This window comes from Zonotrichia albicollis, chromosome 2, assembly GCF_047830755.1.
Source record: "Zonotrichia albicollis isolate bZonAlb1 chromosome 2, bZonAlb1.hap1, whole genome shotgun sequence".
In the NCBI taxonomy this organism is placed as follows: domain Eukaryota; kingdom Metazoa; phylum Chordata; class Aves; order Passeriformes; family Passerellidae; genus Zonotrichia; species Zonotrichia albicollis.
In genome coordinates, this window is record NC_133820.1 from 109,780,533 (window position 1) to 109,807,262 (window position 26,730).

The 26,730-nt window shown below is 40.4% G+C and overlaps 1 protein-coding gene across 4 annotated transcripts in view; it reads left to right on the plus strand.

Moving 5' to 3' along the window:
• Window positions 1–1,319: 1,319 nt before the first annotated feature.
• Window positions 1,320–26,730, plus strand: part of WWC3 (WWC family member 3) — a 98,595-nt gene continuing 73,184 nt past the window's right edge. For 2 of the 4 annotated variants that reach the window (XM_074536001.1, XM_074536002.1), the window contains exon 1: window positions 1,320–2,331. In XM_074536001.1, the coding sequence (XP_074392102.1) occupies window positions 2,123–2,331 (209 nt within the window). In that variant the 5' untranslated portion in view covers window positions 1,320–2,122. Of the gene's footprint in view, window positions 2,332–2,495; window positions 2,871–26,730 lie in introns of those variants that run through there. The other 2 variants (XM_074536000.1, XM_074536003.1) reach the window with 2 other exon arrangements.

The following is a 26,730-nucleotide window of genomic DNA, read 5'->3' on the forward strand; positions in this document are numbered from 1 at the left end:
ATTATAGCAACCTGGCTGTACTGCTTCCAGGTATTATGAACTAGTGCAGTGTCTCAGAATGGTGCTGTGCAGCTACTGTGCTACGGTAATTGCTGCAAAGGCATTCAAAGCAGTGAAAGTTGTGGTGCACAGTGGTCAGCTGTTCGAGATTTTTCTGAAACGAAAAAAATCCATCATCCCAAAAGGTTAATACAGACATGGGCCATTTAGAATGCCTACCTCTGCTAAACAAAACTGAAAATCTGGGAGACATACTTAAAATAACAGAAGCTGCAACCACCAAAAAATAGTTTGTACTGTGCCTTAATTCTGCCCACTTTAAAATACTCTTCAGAAACATCTGTAGCACAGAAACAGCACCTCGCTCCTGGAGATACTGCCGAACTCTTGGGACCACATGGGATGGCCTGACAAGTGTTTGCTGAAGTAAACTCTGTTGAGATGAGCTTATGCAAACATAAGCTGTTATGCTTATAAAGATCAGATCTACAGCCTTGCATTTGCTAAATTTTACACCTTTACTACATTGTTAATCTACTTCACCTTTGCTCTCAGAGCTTCCTACACTGCTTTGCATTCATCACTAAACCCCTCTATTACTCTATTGTCCCTCATGGCTGACAGTAACCCTGGTAAGAAAACTACATTCTACTGCTATTAAAATAACCTACAAGGCATAAGTAGAAAGTCAGATCTATTCTATTATCCATGCTGTCTCTCTCATGCACGGCTTTCGGATAACCACGGCTTTTGGGGGTGGGGTGGGGGGGTGGAAGAGAAAGTTCTAAGAAGTCAGGAGCAAAAATCCTCTAATTTCCTGCACTTATAACCATACTGCAGCAATTAATGTTCATAGAGATGTAATTTAAAACCGTGAATGCAAGTGAAACATAATTGGAATTGCAATATAATCCCTGGCAGGGTATTGCCAATTTCAAGGGGCTGAGTTAAGATTGTTTGAAAATATATTGTTAACTCCCTAGTTTTCAGAAGCTTAGCCTGCATTACCTTAACTCTTTATTTGCAGATTTTTAAAGGTTTAGCTGAAGGCAGCGTCCTGCCAAGGCAGAAAGTCCCATATGCCAATTTTTAACCCCATTTTAACAAAGTTTTATGGAATCTACTTCTAGATGACAGCCGGAACTCTGCGTTGTGGTCTCCAGCAGGCTCAGGTCAAATCAGATACAGCTGGCTTATGCTCTACAGAATGGGGTTAAGGGACCAAGTTGAGATGTCAAGCAAACCAGATGTATAATTTTCCACCCTCCATTATCCAACCATGGATACGGCATGATCTCCGTGACTCGTGTGGTCTCCAGGACCTCTCTGCCAGCATCTTTTGAGTCTCTGCAGTGGACTCCCATGCCTTTCCCATGTCCCTGTGCTCATCGTGACTACTCAGCACCTCCGAGACATTTCTGGCGGGCACCGGAAAAAAGATAACCCAGCGAGGGCCGGGCATGGCTCGCCTTTTCCTTCACTCCCTCCGGCCGCCCACGGGCCGAGGCAGAGCACAGGCCCCGAGGCAGGACAGGACGGGCCCCGGCAGGGCCTCAGCCTCCTTTCCCCCGGCCCGGGGCGGAAGGCAGCCGCCCTCTCCCAGAGCCGACGTGTCTGGGTCTGGGCCCGGCTTCCGCGGCGCGGGGTGCGGCCGGGCCGGGCCCCGCTGCTTCCCCCGTGCCCCACAGAGCGGGCCGGGCCGGGAGGGCTCCGCGGCGTGGGAACAGCCGGGCGGGGCGGAGGGAGGGAAGATGGCCGGGGCAGGCGCCGGGCGGTAGGCAGCGGCGGGACGCTGCTGACCGGCGGGCGGGGGCGCTCGGGCCGGGATCGGGGGCTGGGAGCCGGGGCGGCGCGGGGCAGGTCCCGGGCGGGGTTAGGAAGCGCGGCGGGGCTGGTCCCGGCTTGGAGCGGGGCTGGCGCGGGGGAGGATGAGCTCGGCGCGGCGCAGCCGGAGCCGCCCGAGTCCCGCTCCCTGCGGGGCCGCCTGTTAGTGCTGGAGGAGGAAGAGGAGGAGGAGGCGGCGGGCGGCCGCGGCCCGGGCGGGACTGGAGCTGCCCCGGCGGCGGGCGGGGAGCGGCTTTCGGCCGGAGCAGGGCGGCGGCGGCCCGGCGGCGGAGCGGCCATGCCGTGGTTGAGCGGCGGGCGGCGGCGGCGGCAGCAGCAAGCGGCGGCGGGACAGGGCGGCGGGCCGCCGGCGGGCGGACAGCGGGGCCGGGAGAGCTCGGAGCTGCCGCTGCCTGCCGGCTGGGAGGAAGCGAGGGACTTCGACGGACGAGTCTTTTACATCGACCACAACACCCGGCAGACCTCGTGGATCGACCCCCGGGACAGGTACGAGTGAGATCGGGGGGGGGAAAGAGGGCCTGAGTCCCGTACACCCGGGGCTGGGCCCATCGGCGACATTTTCCTTCCCCCGTCCGCGGACGCCGGCAGGGTGTGGGCGGCGGGGCCGCTGCCGGCGGGGCAGTCGGAGGCTCCGGGTCGGCGGCCCGGGGTGGGGGCTCCGTCACACCGGCCCTCCGCTGCCCATCGTGGGGGCAGAGCCTCTACCCTTGCTGCTGATGGGTTTGTTGGAAGTGTTTAATGTTAAATCTTATCTAGAAAAAAAGAATTGAGGCTTTTTACCCCCCACCTCCCCGCGGTGGGTGCTCGGACTAAGCGTTGTCTCAGTGCGGGGGGAGATGGGGAGGCAGGAGCGCTGCCACCGCCTGTGTTTATACTCCTCGCGTACCGGACCAGCCCCGCTGTAACTGAGCGGCTTGGCCATCCTGATTTATTAGCCGGGCTGAACTAATTGGCAGCAGCAGGCTGGAGGCATGCTGGAGTAATTTGGTAGATTACCTCCTCATAAAAGATAACGCTGCGTGGAGGTAAGCAAACCGGGAAATTCCTGCACTTAATTTGACAAATACGCGGTCTGCTGCAAATTAGCAGCAAAAATCTGCAGCTGCGTGGTGTCCGGGGCAGCGTCTGCACGGCCCGGCGGTGCGTGGAGAGACCGAGTTAGGCCTTTTCTTCTCACTTAGGGTGAATAAACACGGGCAGGTCTTACCGCTTCAGCAGAAATGCGTTCTAAGCAGTGTTTAAGCGTCGTAGCTGAAGTCTGGTGGAAGCGTGGGCTCTGCTGCGGGTGCTGCCCAGTAAAAAGGACGACCTCGCTTCAAAGCGGTCGCCTAAAAATTTCCACGCGGAGCTAGTGAACACAAGTGTCAGTATTTTAGGTGTCTGCGAAATAAGAAACATATGTCTCTGTGTATGCTTTTCTATATTAAACAATGTTTTTATAGTAAGTGAAAGTTGGACAAGGACAGTTTGAACCTCAGCCAGAGAGAGCTACCTTGCCAGAAGTATGCCTGGAATGTTAAGCAGGCCACAGAAACATTAAGCGCAGTCTGGGTTAAAGACTGTAGTAATTTGAGAGATTCCTGTCGTTTTGCACAACAATGCATAATTGTTTAAATGGCCTAAATATTTACCTACCGGATAGTGTTTTATCTCATTATGTGAGCGTACTTATGCGTGCACGTATTTTTTTGCTGAGATGTTAAGTATTTGTTAATATGCTTTAGATAGCACATTTTTCAACGTCAGAATGCATGTACACGTCGTTAGGTTACTTTTAATACCGTGTTGCAAAGGTAATTGATGTCTCTTGCTTCTCTGCATTTCATCCTTTCCATTCGATTTCATAGTATGCGGTTTTGTCTTCTGCAGTATCTTCTATACAGACAATACAGAAATGGTTCAGCTATTTACTACAGTGTTAAAACTGAACTTCTGTTTAGCTTATGTAGTATTGCTAAAATTATGGCTCCATGTTTGGAAGAAATAATTGAAATGCCACACATTGCTTGAAATTTTGTCTAAATAAACTCCAGGGTTTAAACTTGGATCTGTTTTTCACACTGGTTGAGGACAGGCGGCAGAGCAGAGATTTAAACATTTGCTTTGAGGCAGATAGAAAAGAGATGGTGTTTTCGTGAGTATGTTATCAGTACTTTGTAGAGAATTCAAGTAGCAAGAGCTGGTTCTATGACTGCAGAGTTAATCTCTGGTTGAGAATAGACTACTGTTGTTATTTTAGTGATAGGTCTGGGTTTTGCGTGGCAGAAAGTGACCAGTCTTTTTGGGTTTCATTGCAGTCATTCAGACTCCCATGGGCAGCAGAAAAGTAGGAAAGGATCAAGGTAGTTGTTTTCTGAGGAAGTTTGGAAAGGAAGGGTAAGAGCAGCTGTGAAGTGGTATTGAAGCTGTATTTTTGCAAAAAGTGGTTAAGTGGAGGGCAGAAAACCTACTTGTGTTATATGTACCTCAGTGACAGAGTTCAGCCCCCCCATTTCTGTGTTTGGGTGGTTTTATTTTTACCCAGGAGGAACTGGACAAAGCTATGAGACCTCAGGCCATGCTGCACTTGATCAAGGGCTCTGAGAATCAGCACCTCCAAGCTTTCCTATGGCTACTAGTCTCTAAGCACCCCCCAGGCTCCTCTTTCCATTTAGCTGGTACTCAGTAGTTTGTTCTTTGTTTTTCTTTTCAGGACTCCCCCTGAGATTTCTGAGCCTTTTGTATAGTTTGGTTAGTGAATTTGATTTGAAAAAATTATTCAATTAAAAATCCTACCACAAAACAAAACAAATTTCCCACCTCTCCCCCAGTGTTTTTCCCCATTGTTGCCAAAAAGACAAAGAAATGCTAATTGGAGAAGTGCTCTATAAAGGATTTTGGAGTTTGGGAAAGAGAAGATGATGGGGGTAAGGGGGGCAAGTCAGAATAATAAAGGCTGAGAAGGGAAAAAGGACTCACAAGTGGATACCTTATGATTTTCTGTGATAAGAAAAACAAGGTGAAAGAGTGATAAAATGAGCAGATTTGAGAAGGATCTTATCTTCAGCATCAAATCAGTGGTTAGGTTCTGGAGGATGCTGTTGTGTTGTTGTGCATGGGTTGTGTGTAATGAATGGATTGTGGATGGTTGTTTAGCAGATCCTGTGGATCTCAGAAGGCCATTCAGTGCATGTTTTCATCTCGTGGTTGTAGTCATCTTTTAATATTTTGTAAATTCTTCAAGGGAGGGAACTGCCTTTTTATCTTGTGTTTGCACAGTACTTGCTACATTAAGATTCTGTTCAATAACAGGATTGTAAATGAATTTGTAAAAGACTGACTCTGTTTGTGGTTGATATTGATGATCCTTGTGGCACCAGAGATCTTATTACTGTTGCTGTTTTTATTACTGTTACAAGTTTTCAAGTGATTTTAGCTTAGAAAAAAATCTTGGAGTTTGGCACAAGCTTTTGAGCTCGTGAGTCTTGCTAGATTTGTTCTGTGTGGAAACTTCGTCTAACATACAGCGTTGGGTTTTTTTAATAACTAGGGAGGAGGGAGTCTCTCTGCTTCATAATGTGACTTGTCCTGGTGGTTTAAAGATTTGAATCATATTCTTTTGGAGTGAGGATTTTAGACTTAAGAGGTATGGGAGTGTTTTTGCATGGAGAAATCACCCATTTGGACCAGGTGGGGAAGAATTATAAAATCAGTATGGGCTTGGTGAAGTCCTAGGTTTTAAAGCAGCTTCATGTAACTTCCTGCAACATGGACTGCTGGTATTGGGGAGTTTTCCTGTCCTATGTCCTCATTAGCATCCTAATTCTGAGGCCTGATAGCTGAATGATGTGAACACAGGAGGAAAACTGGCCTTGCAGAAGAGGTGGGTTGGAACAAGAAATATGGGATCATATGGGGTTGACCCTGGAATTTGACAGAGAAGGGGGAAAATTTGGTAGGTTTTGAAAGCAAAGCAGTCAGGAGCTAGGAATACAGAGAAGGTGGATGACACCTGAAGTCTGGGAAGAAAAAAGTAGGGGAACTGGACTGAAAACCAGTAGAGCAGGGAGCAGCAGGTAAGGAGAAACTGGTCTGGTGAGGGTTCAGCATGTGAGGCTGAACCCTCTTTTCTGTACAGGGAACCCTGAGGGAAAAGAAGAAACACTGGGTTTGGATGAGGAATCTTCAGGGTGAGCAAATACCACGAGGGGCAGTATGCAAAGTCTGGGTGAAGAAGGGAAGATGACTTCAAGGTGAAATATAAGAACCATGTGTGAGATGTGAGTATGGGGGTCAAGAAATGTAAGATGTGCTGGACAAGGAGATTATTGAAAAGTCAGAATTGTAGAGACTGGAAATGAGCAGGAAAGGCTAATGGGTTTAAAACAAGGAGTCAGCTTGGCATAGTCACTAGTGGCAGGTATCAGTTGTTAGGGGTGCAGAGTAGAAATGTTTAAGTGAGTACTGGCAGGAAAGTCCAGAAGTGCTGACTGCTTTTTACTGAACTAGTTCAAGACTCCTTATTCTCATAACTTATTTGATTTTAACAAGTGTCTGTATTACCCAGTTAGTTAACTTCTCCTGTTGGGTGAGACAAGTCTGCTACTGCTGTTGTGGCCTCAGTTATGGCAAGTGGCACAACAAGATGTTCAAACACGTGCTGGTGTGGTGCTGCATATTGTGATTTCTCTTTCCCCAGACTGGCTTTATAAAGGAATAAGAAATTGTAAGTAAGAAGCCTAAATAAAAAGCGTATTCATGTCACATATTCAAATCTAGGAATTTTCAGACTTTGGGTCCCTTGGCTACTGCTTGTTTCATATTAAAAGAGCATTTTTAGTGACAAATTATTTCCTCATAAATTTTCTTACCTTATTTGATGCGTGTAAAGGAGCAACTCTGAGGGCTGATGGGAGAGCTGTGAAGTGATGAGAATTGTTTCTGAAGTTTTTTTCCCAAATTGGAAGATGGGCCTTTAGTGAGGCAAGGGATCTTTTGACATGCCACCATGCAATAAGGTTAGAAAGTCAGTGGCCTCTTTGTCAAGGCAGGACAATATTTGCTAGTGTATTGGAATTTATCTGTACAGTTGGCAGTATTCAGCAATCCAAAGACAATCATAAGAAGCATTAATTTTTTTTCAAAAATAAGATTTTTCTGGGTCTGCCTTAAACCCCTGTACTGAGAGTTGCAATTAGTGACATTCATTATTAGAATTTAAATGCTTATATTCCAAAATATCAGACAGATGAAGGCAGCAGTATAGTTAGTACCACTGCCATTTTGAATGTTGCCTTCAGGTTTGTATGTTTTCAGACTTTTCTGGTCTGCTTCCTGTTTGTTGTGTTTTGATGTTCAACTCCGTCAACTCATAGGTTTGTTTTGAGCTAATACCATTTGTGGAATGGGAAGAAAACAAAGTGATTGTTGATCATTACTTTAGTCTTCCCTCAGAAAATGTTTCAATGACTTGACAAACTTAAATCATATGCTGTATTTGACTATGATGCAGGTTGTTAATATAAAACATAAAATGAAACCTGTAAGGTACAGAAATGTATTTCTGGAAGTGATTCTTTGAAAATGTTTGAAGTGGAGCAGAACTGTTAAATGCTAATTGGATTTGTGATTTTATAAATTTGTTTTTTTCTTTTGCAAGATTCTAGGCTATTGTTACCAAGCTCGCAAGAGATGAAGAAGCTTGGAAAGGAAGAAAAGAGTTGTTGAATGAGTATAGATCTGGAAAATATGCTCTCCCATGAGAGCAAAAGAGTTGAATTTATTCAGTTGAAGAGGTGTTTAAGAAGTGATTTGAGTACTGTTCATAAAAAGAGAGGATACCAGATACTTCAGAACTCTTTTCTTTGGTAGACCTGTAATAGCATCTGATAATCAGAAGTTAAAACCAGAAATATGCTATGATTTTAATTGTAGTAGATATTAGATGTCAGAGTAGTTTTTCCACTCCTTTACTGTACAGCTGAAAGCACCTGTTTTTTTTTTCCAATTTAAGTCAGTTGTCATTTGAAGTCTCATTTTTTATGGTCATCAATTTTTACTGCCTCCACTGAATGATATATCATTTGACCGGTATTTAAAATATATATAGCCAAGTATATCTCATAAGGATTGGCAGAGCAGCCATTCTCTCATTGGAAAGTGGAGAGCTGCTCTATTTGGTTGTTTCTCTTTATGCACCCAGGAAGAAATTCTGTTTACTGTCCTTACTTCGCTCATCTAGGTCACTGCAGTTGCACTGTTTGATTGCCTCAGGTTGGCAATACAGTGGACTTGATAGAATTTATATAAAAAGCATTGCATTTGAGTATTTGAGATCCAGATGTTTTGAATTTTCTTTGTAAATGTCAGGCCTGGATGCAGCCACAGTGTGGATGGGAAAGCTGTGCAGCTGGGTAGGCTGCTCTCCTGGCATGAGACTGGGAGTACATGCTGCAGCAAATGGTGTTGACAAAGGGCTGCAGTGCCCTGAGCCTCTCTGGGCAATGTGCACATATTTGTACTTTAGCTCTTGCTCAGATTGATTCAGTAATATTTTTAGGGGCTTGCTATAGCTGACATTTGTTTTGAAAGCTTCACTTACATATATGCCATGATAGATCTACTTCTCTGCCTTTCATGGGGGAGATACATTCATGTTTTTTTTCGTCCGATCTGGTAGGTCTTCAGATGGATATTTAACTTTATATTGTGCATGAATGCCATGAAAATGTTTCTGATTAAGAATGAATGAAGACACAAGCATCCTAAAATTAATGTTACTTGGTAACATTATGCTCTTCAAGTGGAGTCTTTTGTTTGATTGGTAAATTGGGATTAGGTGTTAACATGTTACAATGTTAATCAACTGATTCATGGTAAATACTTCTGAATTACTGCTTTCCCCCCTCTCCTCCCTTAATCTAACCCCTCTGATTTAAATGTTTTAAAAAAGTAACTTGATTTCAGATTTATATTGCTACTGGAATAGCAGTGCCTGTATGAAATGAGCATTCATGTTTTCTTGCAATTCATGTTTTTTTGCATTGTTATAAATAAGTGCTACATCTCCAATCACTGAGTATTATAAATGTTTTTAGTAGTTTTTCAGTGTCTTGAAAAGTAGAGGTAGAAGACATCCACTGATCCTTCCTAAGATGAAGGGTTTTCCTTATTGTACAATAATAGTGATTTATGGTTTATTTAATTGGCTTTTGCTAGTTAAAATACCCTATCCTTTGAAAATCTGGCTTAGGCAGCATAAAATTTCAAGACCTAATGCATGTGTACTAAAGCATCAAAACATCTATTGAGCCACAGAAATCTCATTAACAAAAACAGCCACCTCTGTTAAGCTTCTTGACATTTTGTTAAAGATGAAAGGGTTTTTTGCGTGTGGAGTTTTTACTTCTTAATGGAAGTATTTTCAGCAATTAGATATGTAATGCAGACACCTGCCTTATTGTATTTGTGGGCATGCTAGAAAGGACTGAATTGGCAGCTGTGCCTTGAGTGTGTTACAGCAGTGTGATGGCACATGTTATGAGGGCTGTTTCTTGAAGGGTTCTGTGACATGGTATTGACTCACATCTGTGTTGGTTCTTGCAAACTGAGAAACCCTGTTCTGTTGGAGCTTGTCCATGCTTGAAACTGTCAGAGAAGGTACTTTGCTATTTATATATATATAAATTAGTGTGTATCTAAGTTGGTAAAGACATAGTTGTTGTATTTATTGTAATTAAACTGCACCACGCATTGTAAAAAGAAAATTGGATGTTTGCATTAGCATATGTTCTAAAGAGTATGGGGAGGGAAGTCTCTGCTTTTCAGGATCTGCGCATGTGAGAATGAAAGATGTGAAATGTCAGAAGGCTCGGGCTGGGGTTTAAGTTCTATTATGTGGAGAAAAAATTCCTATTTGGGCTTGGATGCTAGTGATTAGTTTGAGTGATAACAACTTCATGTTTTTAGCAAATATAAATATAGTGACAACACTGTGTAAACATAAGAACAAATGACTTGTAGGCAGTGAAAAAACGTAACTACTTATCTATAATAGAGCCCTGTTAACAAGCTTCACAGAGGTGCCTGTTGAATATAATGTTGGTTTATAATTTTGTGTTGTTTGTTGGAAGGTAGAGCTTTGTAAGTTGTAGGTGAGGCCAAACAGGAGCATTTTGTTGATACATTGTTGAAAAAAGTAAAACTAATCCTTTTCTGCCTACAGTTAAAAATAGAACTTCCTGAATATCTTATCTGCTGCAGATGTGACAGTTCACATTGACCAGCAAAGTCAGCCAGTATTGCAGCTTTTAAGCAATCTTCAGCTTGTTTCTGGTTGAAGGAGGCACGCTAGAGAAAACACGCTCTAGGTATTTTTCCTACCTCATTGCCTGCTGTGGCAGGGCAGGGAGCACGCTCAGCAAGGCTTGGCAATACAGTGCTCTTGAGCTAATAATTCACTGCTGCCAAAACCAGTCATGTCCTCCCTGCCAAACCACATGGTCTCACCCCTCTCTTGCACTGGTACTCTTGCTTATCTGACCTTGCAGTAAGAAAAATGAGAAAAAAACCCAACCCTAAGCAGTATTCCATGTCTCTTTCTTTGGGGAAGGGTAGTGTTCAGCTGGTTTAGCTCCCTAAGCTGACTTTACCTTGAGGCAGATGGGTATTTAAGTGGTTTATGTCAATTAAGTTGGATTCAGTAAGGAATTGGATTAGGCAAAAGTGATGAGTCAGTTTAAAACCCTCTTTGAGTAAATCCTCTTTGTGAATGGCAGCCTTGACTACTGATTTTTAAAATATTCCCATAGTAAAACAACACAGCTTCAAAGTTACGTTTTAAAAGGAAGAAATCAGTTCTTAGACGTAAGGTGGACGTTTAAAGGCCAACAGAAGGAAAACAGGTGTCAGAGCCAGTTTTTTAGAGTAGTAGCTGTTAGGAGGTGACAGAGCTGCAAGTAGCAGAACCAATTTGGGGACTGAGCTTGTGGTGTCATCAGCAGCTTGGAAGCACTAAAGACTTGGTGAAGTCATTGGTGAGACTGCCCTTGCTGACAGGGAGCAAAGTTGATGTGTGAGGGAATTGGACCGGAGGTGTGCTAGAGAAGTGAGTATAAGTTCAGGTAGATGTGGGAAGGATCTTGACAGTGGAGCACCTCCAAGGAAGATCTCAGTTGGGTGTAGAAGTGTAGGGTGTGACTGAGGAAAGGATGGAGCATGAAAAGGCATGTCAAGGTAACAGCAAAAACCACAGAGCAGCTATTTGGGTGACTTAAAAGGTGATTTTGTCATCAGTGTTTGGAGTGAGAACTCATAAAAAGATCATTACAGTGCATCTGGGGAATTTTTTAAGGGAGGTGAGTGTGTACAGGTGGAAATTGCCAGGTCATAGAGGAGAAGGTTGTAAATATTAGGATTAGATGAACAAGATTTTTATCTTGGCTTGTGGAGAGAAGCAGGGACTCTGATGATGTGTTCTTTTTTCCTTGATACCAATCTAGCCTATTTTGTGAGACTAAATCCTTCAGTTCTTAGCTAGTCATTAGTAGCAAGGAATGGGGGTGTAGGCTTTGTTCTGCCATGGTACCAGGTCTTGATAATTTATTAGTCTGTCCCAAACAGGAAAATTAATTTGGACTTAATACAGTGAGAATGTGCTAAAAGGTTGGCAAGGCATGATCTGTGACTTTTAATAGCCAACTGAATCCTTCAAGTCAGTCATTTAATACTGTTACCCACCTGGTGAGGCTTGCTCTAGGTACATGGTGCATAATCAAATCAGCTGTAATGTTTCTCAGCTTGTTTCTCTACTTTTCTGTGGGTGTTGGCTGGACTAGGGAATGGCTTTTGTGTCCAGTGATGAGCTTGGTGGTCTCCCCGTGGTTTGCAGGATGAAGGCAGTTCTGTGCTGTACTGTTCACTCTTTGGCTGAAGGAGCTGGTTGCTATCAAGGGCCGAGTTAGTAAATATCGAAACCTAAAGCAGCTACATTTTTTAATTTTTACTTTCAAAGACTTTTCTATTTCAGTATATTTAATTGGCAGCAGGACAAAAATAAAGTGCAGCGATATCGACCCGCTTGAACCAGCAACAGAGAATCAAAGGCTATCTTTCATAGTGCTCTGAAAGAGTTATTTTCAAGATGAAATATCTATGGAGAATCTTGTTGAAGCTATTTTGATTTATATTGTACTTAGGCTGAAACTGTTTTACACAATGAGTGATTAGGGTTCTTTACAACAAAATGCAAAGTTTGGTATTGAAGCTGAAAATGTATACTATTTCAGAGTTGATTTATTTAATGTTGGATTTGAACAGCTAAAAATAAGACTTTCAAAAAGCAGTAATGCACAACATTTTCTTCGAAAGCGGGACCTATCCATGTTTGGGAAAGCAGCTGAAGTACTGCATAATTATCTAATTCTATAGCATAAACAAATTGTGACCCACTTCTCAAAGGTGGAGACAGTCCAAATTTACTTGACTTGAGCAGCAGCAATTCTGTGAGTGCTTAAAAGAGAATTACAGAATAAAAAGTCTACTATTTTTTTTTTTTTTTGGGCAGTGTAGGGACAGTTAGGAGATGGAGAAGGAAGTGTGTGTGTTTGCAAATAACTGTTTGAACACTTGTGTGTCTTTTACTTCCCCCACATTACATCTTTTGGATAAGACTAAGAATCATAGTATTAAAGATATGATAAGGCACATAGGTAAAAATTCTTGAACCCCAAACTTCAGAATAAGTTAACCACAAAACCCAAGAAATAATTGATTTAATAACCACCATGGCTTTTGGATCAAGGGTTAGTTTTAGTAGAGTCTAAATAGCCTTTAACACTATAACTGATGATTAACACAAATTAACCAGATGATCATCTGCTAGAGATAGCATAACTGACCTCTACTTCATATAGGTAAAAAATAAATTGGAGGAAATGGTTGGAGATGAAACTGCAATAGGTAATTTGTCAAAATTTAGTTAAAAACATGTACGTTCGTATTGTGTATTTGTATATGCTTGTTTTCAACTGTATGCAGTGTACTGATTGGCAACATTTGAAAAAAAGTGTACGCTACTCCGTGTTGGTTTGACTTGTCTTATTTTTGCTTTTCTGCCAGCTCATAGTTTATTCAAGGGAAAGCCTAGTGGTGCTCTTGCGGTTATGGATGTACTGAGATTTGTGATAAACAAGCACCATGTGCTCAAGACTCTGCACGGGCGTTTGAATACTACTTCTGTGCTTAATGTAGCTGCTCAGTTGGAACAAATTCTAGAATTATTTTTTTAGAAAAATGTTCACCAGTACCAGCTTGCAGAAAGATGGTTAAAAATGCTGTACTTTGAAATGATGGACTTGTTTCTTGCTTTTCTTTGAGATTCCTTTCAAGTAATCAAATGTGATCCATGCCTTAATAGACATACACCTGTGAGCTTCCACTTTCTTAATTTGATAATGCTTTGGAGGCTGAATTTTTCTCTTAAAAGTACTTTGAAAATCCATTGTAGCCTGTTTCTTAATTGCAGTTTGATTTTGATGCTTATGTCACATCTGTATGGCAAAAGACATAGTTTTAACTAAATCTCCATATTTCACAAAGGTTTTAAAAATAATTTTCCCCAGAAGGAAAGCAAAAGCATTTAAATTAAAAATGGCAAAGTATTTTTTATCAGCTGTATTTCGTATTTGGACTGGTTCCCATTATTTTATGTTGCTTGTTGGGGAACTTTGGGAGTAAATGTCATGTCATAAAGAGGGAATATCTGTTGTGAAAACTTTTTGATTTCACATTTCTCAGCCCTTGGAAATGCAGCTTAATACATGCATGGTCAATACTTTAATGTCCTTGTTTATAGCCAGGACTGCAGAAAGAAGCAACTCTCCAGTTACCTGCGTTACTGCAGGCTACAGCACATATTGGAGTTCAAGAAATGAGATTTCTTAAGCCTTTTGCCTTAGTCAAGGGAAGCATGTAGAGAGGTGAAAGGAGAGGTCCTAGAACTTGGTTTCATCCTTTCTTTTGTGTTGCTTGTATTTAATAATCTTTGTATATTGGATCTTGTGTACTGATGGACCTCAACAGGTTCTTGATTTCTCGTAACACTGTGTAATGCACTGAATTTGAGAAGTGTTTTCTTTGATCTTAGTGAATGGCCAGTTTCAGCTAAGTACCTTGGAACTGATCTGCAGTGTAAGTGGGATTACTGTTCTTGAAGTGTATTAATGTCTTCTATTCAGGAAGATGATGATGGTGTTGAAGGAAAAATTAAGTGCTGAACCCTGCATACTTGTCTTAAGCAGAATTAAAGTGGTAGATTGGTATAGTTTGGTGTGTTCTCTATGGCTTGGTTGGGTTGTTGTGTTTTGTTTTTTTTTTTGATAGAGTACAGCAAAAATTTTGTTCCCCAAGAAATTGTGAAACAAACCCTTTAATTTTTGCTAAATAAAATCTTTCCCTTTAGCCTCTTTTTGGAGTAAACTGTCAAGAGGTTTATGATCAGGCTGACTCTTGGATTCTGATAGGTTGATGGTACAATGAAGATACTGTATTTCCAGTCCTAGGAATTATTTTCTTACTGTAAAATAAGCTACTTTATAAATTCCTGGTTGTCATCTTTAGTAGTTTTCTGTATGCACTTACATGAAGTTTTGGTGAAGTGTTACAAACTTCTTCAGTTGGACATGATAGAAGGCTTTTGGAGCAAAGAGCATTTCTAATTCATGAGTAAGTATCCAAACACAATTGTGTAGGAAGGAGTATGAGTGGTCTGTACCATGTCATTCAATCATCTGAAATTTCAGGCAACTTAGAATCTACAATATTTGATTATGGGCATAATCTCAGTGCTTCTCTTAGTAAACATAATTCTGATTTTACATCTGGAAGGTTGGAGTTGAGAAATGTTTGTAGGGAGTGATCCATTGAAGGTTTGCTGAGCCATGATTAGTTTTGTGATGGTTTTTTTGTTGGTTTCAGTTTTTAAAGAAAAGTCATAGTAGTGTTTCCTGTAATTGGCTGTAAATGTCACTTAGAACATCCTTACTCTTTGTACTGAATCTGTTCTTAGGGATCCAAGGCCTTTTAGGAAATTACCAGCTACCTTAATTTTTAATACATTTTCAGAAATGGCTTCTGGAAGTTCTGGCATAGATTTTGATTTCCCAACTTTTTGTCTTCTTGGAGTGTGTCATGTGCTTAGAAAAAAGTCTTACGTTTTCTCAGAAGAAAAATCTAAAAAACCTTGAAAATTTCACAGAACTTAGATGTAAACTTGTTTTAATGCCACGCTGGATTATGAGGTGCTTTTTTATTACTTAATAAAAGACAAAACAGCACGTGATTCATATGAATTGAGATATATGTATTTTTTTAAAAACTAGTGTTCATAAAATTTGTCACAATGTTTGGGAAATGGGCTAAATAAAGCTCTAGTGCTTGTGGGAAGTAGTTCATTTGTGCAAACTTTTCCCCCTGAAATACCAATACTTGTATGTAGAGTGAGCTCTCTTGTAATACTGTGTTAGGGCAGTTATTTCTGAGGGTAATCTTGTATTTCTGTCTGTTGAGGGTTTCTGTTGGGTGACAGCGATGCTGCAGCTGATCTTGTTCTCCGGACATCTGCCTGCTGGGAGTGAGACGTGTCCTCTGCTCTGGCTCATCACCTGCCAAACAGCCCATAGGCAGCACTGCACTTTCGTTCCTATTGATGGGACTCAGTTTGAATTCTTGAGTTACACTTTCTTTTTCTGTTTTCTGACTTGTACAAAAATTTTTGGTCCTTACCTGCTTCTTTTGGAAAAAATATCTGAAAGGGAATATTGGTAATTTATTTTCTTTTAATGTGGAATGGGTTCAGAATTTTTAAAAAGTTTTGTTGCCTTAAAATACAGCTGCCTCATTTTATCATTAAAACATACTGTAATAAATTTCTGGAATATCTCCTTTGGGGTAATTATGTTTGGTATGTGAACATCTGGAGTTTTTGAAGTTTTGCACATGTGACTGTTTGCCCACATGGTCCTTAAGATACTTGTTTTATTCCTTCTGAAGTGACTTGATAAAGAAAAACATGTTCATTTTTTACTTGAATCACAACTGTAAGTTTATTTTCTTTACATTTGGAATCTATGGAGCATTCATAAAAGACTTTTCTGTTCTCTTTTAAATACAAATTACCCTGTGTCCAAAACTCTGGTTCCATTTGCAACACCCTGAAAATATGGGTAGTGTCCTAAATGTGGAAATTTTCTCCCTACCCTCCAGTCCTTGAGTACGGTTCTTTAAAATGCAAGTCTTTTGAGATCCTGTGTTCATTTTTTTCTGTCTTTTGCCTTTTTATGTATGTGCTCAGAAGCTTATTTTTCAAATTGGATGAAGATTTAAATACTAATACCCATATGCAGAAATTTCTAGGTTTTCTGTAAAGAAAAAAACCAAACCAGATGTTATAAGACTAATAGGCTCTTAATGTAATATTAGTATGTAGTGTTAGAAGTGAATTAGTTCCCCTTTATTGTGATTTCTTTCTCAAATTAGGAATACATTTTTTTTCTCTATTAGCAAAGATAGTCAGTTGTCCAGATTTTTACAAGAATAATTTAAAAATAGTTGTGAGAGCACTTCAGTTAAAGAACTTTTGACTGTTTTAAGGTACTACACTTGGTGGAATTTAAAATAGATGAGCTTTGTTGTGCTTTTGGGTGTTTAAGTGTTTGGGGTTTTTTTTCTTTTAGAAGATGGAAATCTGTGCTATGAATAGAGTGCTAATACAGGAGATTTTCCTTGAGTCCACGTTATACACATTTTATATACTCTGTGTATGCTAGGCAGGCACTCTTTTAAAATGTTGGGGTTTTTTAATGGCAAAAATAGCTTGCAGCTTATTGAAAAACAAGGCAGACCTGTGCCTCAAAATCCAAATGGAACTGCTGCTTGGATGAGGCTCTGAAGAGGGCATTTATATGTTGTGGAATGAATGGCATGCCTGCGCTAACTCCCGCAGGCCGGATATTTCCAAGGTATGCGCTTTTTTCTCCTTTGGATCCGAAGGTTTCTCCCTTGGCAAGGTCTGAAGGACCCCTGGCCTTTGTGGGGAGGATGAGGGGCTGGCAGGGGAAAAGTAAAATGAGCAAGGTGACTGGATGTGTGTGATGCTTTTTTTTTTTTATTTTCCACCCAGACTGCCCTTCTTGTGCTTTGTGAGCTTGTGTTGTTTTTCTAATCATTGTTCTTTGAACAGTGTAGTTAGGAATTTCCTGTTCACGTTTTACTACAATGGTTTGTTTAAAATGATAGACCGCAGTCTTTCCTGACCTAAAACTAGATTAGCCTTGAATGTCGAAAAGAAGTTGGACAAATAAAGAGGATAGGCTGTATTTGCTTATGTCATGGAGAGAGGCCTTTTAACCATGGTCTCAGTTGTATCAAATACCACAAGTCATGTTTCTTAAATATTTATTAAGACAAATAAACATAGTTATTGTATGAACTGGCGGGTCTCCAAATTTCTGTCTCTTTGATTCTCATGGGTGGGTTGCTTTTAATCAGGAGAAGTATTATTTAGTCAAGACTGATATCTACTGGATTACTGAATCAAGCCATAGCTCAGTTTTCTCCTCTCCTTTGGTTTATTACATTTTTAAAGTGCAACAAAATAAGCCTCAGGAAAGTTGAAGTTTTAAAATACTAAGCAGCAAATTTTGGGAAATACATTGGGTGCCTGTAATAAGTAAAGTTTAGTATAGTCTTTGTATGTACTGCCATATGTTTGCTGTCAAATAATAGAGGAAAAAATCTCCCAAGCTCAGCAATGTTAGATGTACAATGAATTGTAATATCCTTATTATACAATTTATTTTTATTTAGAGCAGCTTCGTTGTATAACACTGCTAATCTGTGTCAATAGTGCACACCTATAATGATGGAAGGGTACAGGTGATAAGGCTATTGATTTTTATCTGGAAAGAGATAAAACTTCAGTGTTAAAAGCAATATATGACCTTGACTTTGGGCTTCTGTTTTGCAGAAAAATACTGTATCATAAATGATATTATGATGTGGCACAAAAATTTTATTCTATTTTGGAGGAATGGCATATTGAGCTGCCAGAGTTGGGTACTGAAGTCATTAGTGACAAGTGTCAAGCTTGTGAATATGCACTTTGTACATTGCTCTTGGGTATTTTTAATGCAAGATTGGCTGTGACCATGTGCATATGAAATTCTGGTAAACCTGCTGAATCACTTTTTTAAGATGAGAGATGTCAGATTTGCAAGGTTGTGGAGTCTCTAGCTGATATGACACACAGACATGTCATTACAAGGGTGTTGCCAGTTAAAATACTCAGCTGTTATGGTATTTCCAGCTTAGCATCTAACTTTGTTCCACCCAGCAAATAGTCACATAAATAGGACTAGCTGTGGATTTTTAAAGGAAATATTTAATGTATTTCTAAAGAAAATAACATTTGGAAGGAAAATATTTGGGTAGCTTGTCTAGGGTAGGGCAGGGAGATGCCTTGCAGGGTACAGAGTTTGATGTGCTGAAGAAGCTCTCAGTAGATGTTATATGGAAAATGTTACTGTTTATGGAAATCAGGTATTTCCGTGAGTACCGGAACTGTGAAACTTGGTTTCCTGTGGGTTTGAGTCTTATGACCAATTGACTTTTGAGTCTGGGAAGGTGAAAGTTCTGTTGGATGCTTTTTGCCTTTTGTTTGGGCTATTTGCATTCACTTGCTCCTGAGCAGATTTTCTGATACGTGGTTAGGTGTGAACATGTGTTTCTCACTTTCCATTAGACCTCTTACTTTCATAAACTTTTATAGGTATTTGAATTATATAGGGGGTCTCATTTGAAAACGCATCAATGGAAAAAACCCAACCAAATAGACTTAAGTCTATTAATTGTGTTATTAATAAAAATCACATATCCATGTTTTTATAGGAGATGGGACTATGAACCCTTGATTTCTTTTTTTTTTTAAATGACCCTATTGTCAGCTAAGTTTTAGTAGCCAGTTTTGTTTGAAAACGGAGCCAATTCTCAAAAACCAAGTGATGCTTTTACCTATGAAATGGTAGAAATAAGTTTTGAGATTAGTGTGCCAGATTTTGTGGTACAGACTTGGACTTAAATCATTCTGTGTGTATGTGCAGTGGATACACTATTCATGTACAAATGAAACAAAGCATTAGATTTAATTTTCTAGTGTAGCTGTTAGGCTGAGTTGTGTGAGCTTTTAGGTTTGTTTTCCTAAATGCATGAGCAAAAAGTGTTGAGTAGAGAGCCAGAGTCCTGCTGAAGGTTTGTCATTGAGATTCCTGCTGTTAATGTACCTCCTGGAGCTGTTAGAGTCATTTTTTTGTTCGTAAGTGTCAGAGATGTATTATGCAAAATCTTGTCAAGGCAGTGGGTGCCATTGGTTTCACTGTCTGCAAAAATTGTTCGCTGTAGCTTTGACCTTTGCAGGTTTTCTACCTGGAGAAGCTCAGTAAGTTAAGGTGTGAGTAAACAGGGCCCTCAATCTTCTGTATGAATGCTTTTTGTGTAGCAATGCAGGTGAGTAGTTTATTCCACTAGATGAAGTAAGTGAGGTGAATAAGGTGAGTAAGCAATTTCATTATGAGATGCTGTCAGTTGTGTCTAAATGCTATGTTGCAGATTTGGCTCATGCTTTGAGCTGGTTGGGAGCCAGTGGCTGTGGTTAATTCATCACCAGACCTGAGCTAACAAGCCCTGTGTAGGCTAGGTTATATTAGATGGAGCTTGGTGCCACACTGAAGTAGCTGGAAGCTGTACTCATGGGAGCCATGGCAAAGCTGCTTTGAGTCTGCTGGAAACATCCTGTGTAGACAAATGTAGAAGTGTTTGTGTGAGGTAAATAATTTCTAATACAAATTTACAGTATCTTTACTGTAATGTTACTTTCTTTGCAGAAGTCAGTTAATAGTATTTTGTGTAGGCTGTAGGCTCTAGTTATTTCTTCTGGGGATATATTTATAAATAATGCATAAAATCTGTATTATCATAGGATGTATCACCAGTGTTAAATGAATTGATAGTGTTCTTGCCTCTTGATTTGCATTAATACAGCATCTTTTATATAATAAAGTTACCTTAAGCAGAGATCTTTGAAATAAAGCCATGACTTCATGAATATTTCTAATATGATCCAATCACTTGGAAGGCTAAGTTGTATCTTCCCACTCCTGTGCCCTGAAAGGAGCTGGAGGAGCATGTGCCATGATGCAGCACAGTGATGCTGCCATGGTGCTCACAGAGATGCTGCTGGAGCTCACCATCCTTCTGTGGAACAGGCTGGCTGTGCCTCTGGAGGGCTTAGGCTGCTCTCAGTACTGTGAGAAGGCATTTATGTGCTTACAGGAAAGAAAAATGCCAGAGAAGAAAATGGAGACAGTACTAACAAAGTGTTTTTGTCATTGTTTGGATAGTTGTGTATTGTGTACAGTCAAAATTTACACTTACAAAAGCTTGGAGTTGGCAGCAATGTAAAGGGAACAATGCACTCTGTGCCATTAATATGTGTGTGCATGGGAGAGCACATGCCTGATCTAAAAGGTGTGTTTGAGAATGCTTTTGTCGTTCTCTTGTTTTGGAAATTGAAGATCAAAGCGATGTAGGTTCAAAACAACAGAACAATGTGCTGGGCTTAATTGTACAAAATACATGAGGATGAACTGCTACTGAGGGCAAGGCAAGTTCATTTTCATGGTTACTTTTGAGAGAAGCAAGAAGTTAATTTTATTTTTATGGTGGGTCTTTGAAGACAATGATTTTTTTTTTCTTCTTAACATTGATTTTGATGAACGCTAAAAATTGCCAGAAGAACTTGTCCATTCTTACAATATATTTAATACCTATTAAATTAAACCATATGTTACAACAAGCTACTATTTAAAATAGCATTTTTGTTATTAGTTTTCCTTTTTAATACCAATTAGAGTCCATAAACTTTTTTTTGTTTACTTTTATGTTGTTCTTGATTGCATAAGTTGTTACATTATGAAATTGTTTTGGCTCAGTTGTCAATAAATTGTGTGTTTTAAGTATTCTGAATTTGTATTATGGCAACAGCAATGTTATCCTGTCCTCTGCTTCTGTCAGGACTCATTTTCTACAAAGAACTCATTTTCTACAAAGAAGAAAAGTGTCCCTTTTACGTGTTTGCTGGAATTTTGAGAAAGGCAGATTACACAATCAGTGGAAATGTGTGTTTGTGCGTGGATGTCTGCCCTCAGCATCACTTCAGTGCCACCTCTGAAAGCAGTGTGGTCCAGAGATGTCTTAGGTGGTTGATACATTGCCTTGCATGGTGCTCTCTTTAGAGAGTTTGGGCTTTGGTTTGTGGGGAGTGGGTGGGATTGGCATTCTTGCCCAAATCAGCATTCCACTTGAGACTTGACGGGTGTTTTAAATTGGTGTATTTGTTAATGTCTCTTTGTTGAGAGGAGTTAGGGAAAATTGTCTCCATAAAACTAATTTTTGAAGAAATTAGAAGCATTAAGTCATTGTGAGTAAGATGCATTGCTCAATATATGGCCAGAGGGTAGGAGGGGGCCTAGACCAGTCACATCTGTAAAATTCAGGCTTTCACTGACATGCAGCACAGCAACAGGGTTTAACTGGCTGTGCAGTGATGTTCCTTGCCTCAGAAGGCTGTTGTGAAAACCAAATAAAGATAACTGCATATGCTGAGAAGACTTGCTGCAGAATGGTTGTTAGAAACACCTTGTCAGTTGCATGGGGAAGGAATAGATTTAATGCAATATGATAATAATTTATTTAACTGGTCATATTTTCATTATATTCTAACTTCCTTGTCAGGGAAGTTAACTTGAAGACATTAAAAATTTAGGCCTTTCAACTATGATGAAGAGTAGGAAAGGCATGGACATTTGCTAGTCTTACAGCTTCTGTCTTTAGTAGTTCCTTGCTGTGCTGTGGCAGTATGAATTCAGAAAACCAAATCCTGTGAATAAGAAATCCTGTGGATTTCATGCTCAGGGAAGAGCAGAGAGTGGCTATGTATGTAAGCATCTGGGTTCACTTATAGGGAAGTAAGGCCTGCAGAGGGAAGCTAGATGGAGGGTGATGGCAGAAGAGAGGCTTTCCTGGCAGCAGCAGTCTAGGAAATGGTGAGAAAATCTCTTCAAATTATTTGTTCAGTTGTGGCATAAGCTACAGGATGGGGGAGGAAAGTGGGACTGCTCCTGTTTCTTTTTCCACAGCTGTCTTGGAGAGGCTTTCTTCTTGCTTAATAGATAATGGTGAAGGGTTTTTAGAAAATGACAGAACATGAAATTGTGTGGAGAAGGGAATGTAGGAGTCATTGCCATGTTTTTCTGGGATTTCCCTGTCAGGCTTGTGCGCTGCCTTCCCATGCGCCAGTTTCCCTTTCGGTTCACTCAGGTTTCCTAATAGCATTTGAGAAGCTGGGGTAAGTTTTGAAGTCCTGCTCTGTTAAACACACTTGAGTCACAAATTCTCCAGCACACATCTGGAATAGCAGTTGTGGTTCAGTTTGCCTCATGCCCTCCTTTTACTGGATCTCCTGAAGCATTGCTCATCAGCCCAGCTAAGCAAGCTGGCTTAGAACACTTCTGAAAACTGGAATTTTTTTCTCTTTCAGGCTACTCAGAGATTGAGTCAGTAGATCTTTCAGTGACTGTAAATAGCTAGCAGGGAAAGGTTTGTTACCTATCTAAAATTTTGCTGATGAGCTCCTAAGTCTAGGAGACAGTCTTGCCTACCATCTTCACTTCAGAGACTGGGAGCCCCCATTGGTGGTTAACTTGCATATGAATAGTTTTGAAGAAAATAAGTGCATTGGAGTTAAAGAAACTGAAGCTTTATATGTTTCCTCTTCTAGTAACAGAGCAGGCCTGAAATGCAGGGAACAGTTACTTTGACAAGATTTTGCATAATTTCTGTGAGAAAATAATTTTCTGTATTTTAAGTAAAGGAAACATATGTCCCTTCTGCTAGAACTTAGAATTCTAATATGTCAGACATAAACCCCATTTCTCTTCTGAATGCATCTATCCAACCTGCTTGTTACTTAGTACCAGACAAACCTCATGGAAATGCAGATGCTTTTCTTTGCCTAATTCAGTTTTTCCTGCTGCTCATTTAATCTGCATTTCTGATGTCTTTGTGGCTTTTCTGTGGTTGCATGTGAACAAATGTTTTCTGTATTAAAGATAGACTTGATCTTTTATGAGTAAAAGAAGAGAAGCTGGGAAGAGATTTAGATTGCAATTACTATGGAAAAATAGTGTTTAGTGAGTATATAGTTGAGGATATGACTCAAAACACAGTAGTTTGTTTCACTTGCACACTTTTTTTTAATGATTGCTTGGTCAGTCAATCATTTAATGTATTTTAGTAGTTAATTTCCTTCATGAATATCTAGTTATTTCCTGCGCAGCTCTTGTGTTTAGGTTTATTTGGTATTTTTTAAACAATATTAATGGGTAAATGGATTAATCAGTTGATTTCCAAACATGTTATTTGTCATTATCTTATGTTGTTAGGCCTTAATCTTTCACGAGCACTGAAGGAAGTATTCATATTGGGGATTACTCTTCCAGGGGGCTACAGTACCACTGTCTAGCAGTGCATATTCAGAGGTGCTTTTGAGGTTTTAGTTTTTCATTTGCTGGATACTTGAACTTCTCAGAAACTTTTAAAATAGGCTGTGTTCTTCTTTCAAACTTTAGAAGGCTCTTTAACATATGGATCCTGGTGCCTCAGCGTTTTCTTCCTGAGAAGTTTTTGTGATGCATCTGTGTGCTTTTACATATTTATTACAATTGCATAGCCAAGCATAGACCAAACATTGTAAAATGCCAGAATTCATGTCTGCATCATCATTGTTGTGAAAGTGTCTTTATGTGGCTGTTCTGATTTTTATCTGGGTGAGGTTTTTGGTTCTGCTTTTTTCCCCTGCCCCCCAACCTGAGTGAGGCTTAGTGCAAGTTAGGCTAGTAGTTTGTTATGAATAGTAGATCTTGCTCACCTCATGCCTTTTCTACATTGCCTCTCTGCTCATCTGGTAGCAAAATAAGCTCCATTCAGTGTCCATGCCCCCCCCCCCAACAAACTGCTACTTTCCCCTTTCTCCATTACTTTTTTTGAAGTTCTGGTGAGGTGAAGCATACCTACTCTGAGTTTACTGTCTGGTCGGATGAGTGTTAGAAGTAGCTGTGATGGGATTGTGCAGGTTAGGGCAGCAGAGGGAGGGGAACACACTGGAAGGCAGCAGGGATTTCTCCAGTTCAGTGGTACCAAGCTGTTAATTGAGCTTTCATACAAAACTGCAGGTGGGATTTATGGGGTAGAGTTGGAGTGGAGAGCACAGAAGAGAACAGAGGTATGTCTCATAGCTGAAGGATGTAGAAGCTGCTTTGTTTCCCCATCCAGCCCAATAGGCTGTGGCCTGTTCACACTGTTGCTGGTCAGTCCCTTCTGTGAGCTCTGCTGTTCATCTTTCTCCTTGTCTATCCTGCTTCTCCCTCTGTGCCTCCCTGGAGCATTCATTGCTTTCTGATTGGCTCTGCCTCTTCTTCCAGCCCCTGGTTCCCATGTTCCTCATTCTTTTGTATCCCTTTGTGTCTGCTTCCTTTTTTTGCTCCCTGATGTTCAGGTACTAACAGTTTGTATTGAGACTGGAAGGAGAAACTGACTTCCTAGTCTCTCCCTGGAAGGAGCAAGGTTGTACTGGAATTGTTTTTCTGGAGCTGCTCCTGGCAAAAAAAGAGGAGCAATCCTCTTGGATGTCCGGAAACACTGGAGTTAAATGGCTGTGTGGCCAAGAGAGATCCTGAGAAGCTGGAATGTTTTCAGTGGAGATTAAATCTGCAAAGACCTGAGCTTCTGTGCTTCATACAGTTATGATGAGCATGTGCAACAATATTCCCCTCTTCAACTCCCTTGTACCTTCACCAGACTTGAATATTTTTTCCTCGGGAATAGAAGGATACCTACAGAACTCAGGTTCCAGGGTTAGCAGTGCTGAGATTATCTGGGAGACTGATATAAGAATAGAAGCAGGGGAGTGGGGAGGGACGGGACAGCATTTTTCCTGTGCTTCATTGTTTCAACTGGCAGAGCTGTTTTAATTGACTCTTACAAGAGATGAGAAGGAGGCACGCCCTCAGAAGGGAGAACTTCAGCCAAGGCAACTCTACTCTAGCAGAATAAAAAGCAATAAAAAAAATGCCTAATGAGGGAATGCCTAACGAAGCATACCAGACTTCCTAATGAATGGGTGGCACTGCTTTATAGTAATGTGCAGATGATACAACTTCATATTGCAGCAGAATTTAGATTCCTTTTTGGTTGTTGATACTCAGTGCTTCCAGTTAAGAATTCAGATGTTTTTTCTGCTGGGTACATTTTTTTCAATATTTACAAACAATTCTCTTGTCACTACGGAAGGTATGTTCTAGGTCACCCATGAGGTTGGGCTAGGTGCAAGGATTACCAGCTGAAGTTTTGTGGCTTCTAGTGTGCAGGAGTTGAATTGGGTGATGACAGTGATTTTCTGACCTTGAAATAATGACCTGGACAGCTGGGGTTGCTCTGTGCTGCCATGGTGGAAGTTAGGGGCTTCCTGTGGCTGAGTTCCTCAAAGGCTCAGGGCAGGGAGAGAGGGAGCTGGAGCTATCTTTCTACAGCTCTTAAGCTTTGCTTCCTAGTAGTGGAGCTGCTTTTGGATATGGGAAACTGAGCACTGTGCACTGAAAATATCTGCATTTACTAACTGCAAAGGAATGCATAAATATAGAAAAATATGCCAGTACAGCTTATTCCAAAAATATGTTACTATGTGGTGCAAGGGACCTTTGGGTGAGCAACATCCAAAAGGAGACTTTGGAAGAGATACCTCCCACTTCTAGAGAGGCTTGTCATTTACAAATGATAATAATAATGCAAGCCACAGAAGCCAGTTTCCTGAGTTGCTGTAAATGTGTGTTTTTAACACTGCTTTTCTAACACAAATGTAGGAAGCTGGCAAAGTAGCTATTTCAGTGCTCTAGAAAAGTTTAAAGTGAAATAATCTAAGGAAACGGAAACCTCTATTTTTAACCTCCTCCGTCATGGGAGATGGGGCGGAAGAAGAGGAGGCCATCTACTGTTGAAGTCTCTTCAATATCTTACTGTAAATTTAATCAGATTTCCACTGCTGTTTTAATGAAGAGGTATTTGTTGATGTTCACTTTTGTTCAAATTAGGATCACTGTAGGTTTGATGGCATGGCCAGTCTTCTATAATTGTGCTTTTTCTCCTGTTTACTGGTTTTTACTTTCCCATTTTCTGGTATATGTGAAATTTTATATTGTAAAATAACTCTCAATACTGCTTGTGCTGTTTTATGGTTTGATTAATTTTTATATATTAAAAAAAATCTGAGAGTTCGAAGTGTTTTTTTACATTGGGTTTGAGCAGATTCTTCTAAGTTTTTTTTTTTTCATACTGCATTATTATAAATCAGTAGAAGTACATTATTTCACTGTACTTCTCTGGATTTTTTCACAAAGTATTTTTTATTCTTGTATATACGTAAAAGCATGAAGTTGTGAGTAACTCCTCGTATTACTTATTGGGAACTACTTTATTAGTCTAACTGGAAGCTCAGGTATAATACATTGTACAACTACTGGCAACCATAGAAGTAATAGCATCAAAATTTGTAAGTTCAACCTCTTAAAAATGTTCAGAACCTTATGTTCAGATGTAAAACTGACTTTGGGATATATTACTAAATCACTAGTTTTGATTGGGAAATACAGTGCATTAATTTGCAAGGTCAGCATTAAGGAAGACTGTAGAAAGCAGGTGTATTTGAGGAATGATGATAATAATAGTAGGATAATTGCTTAT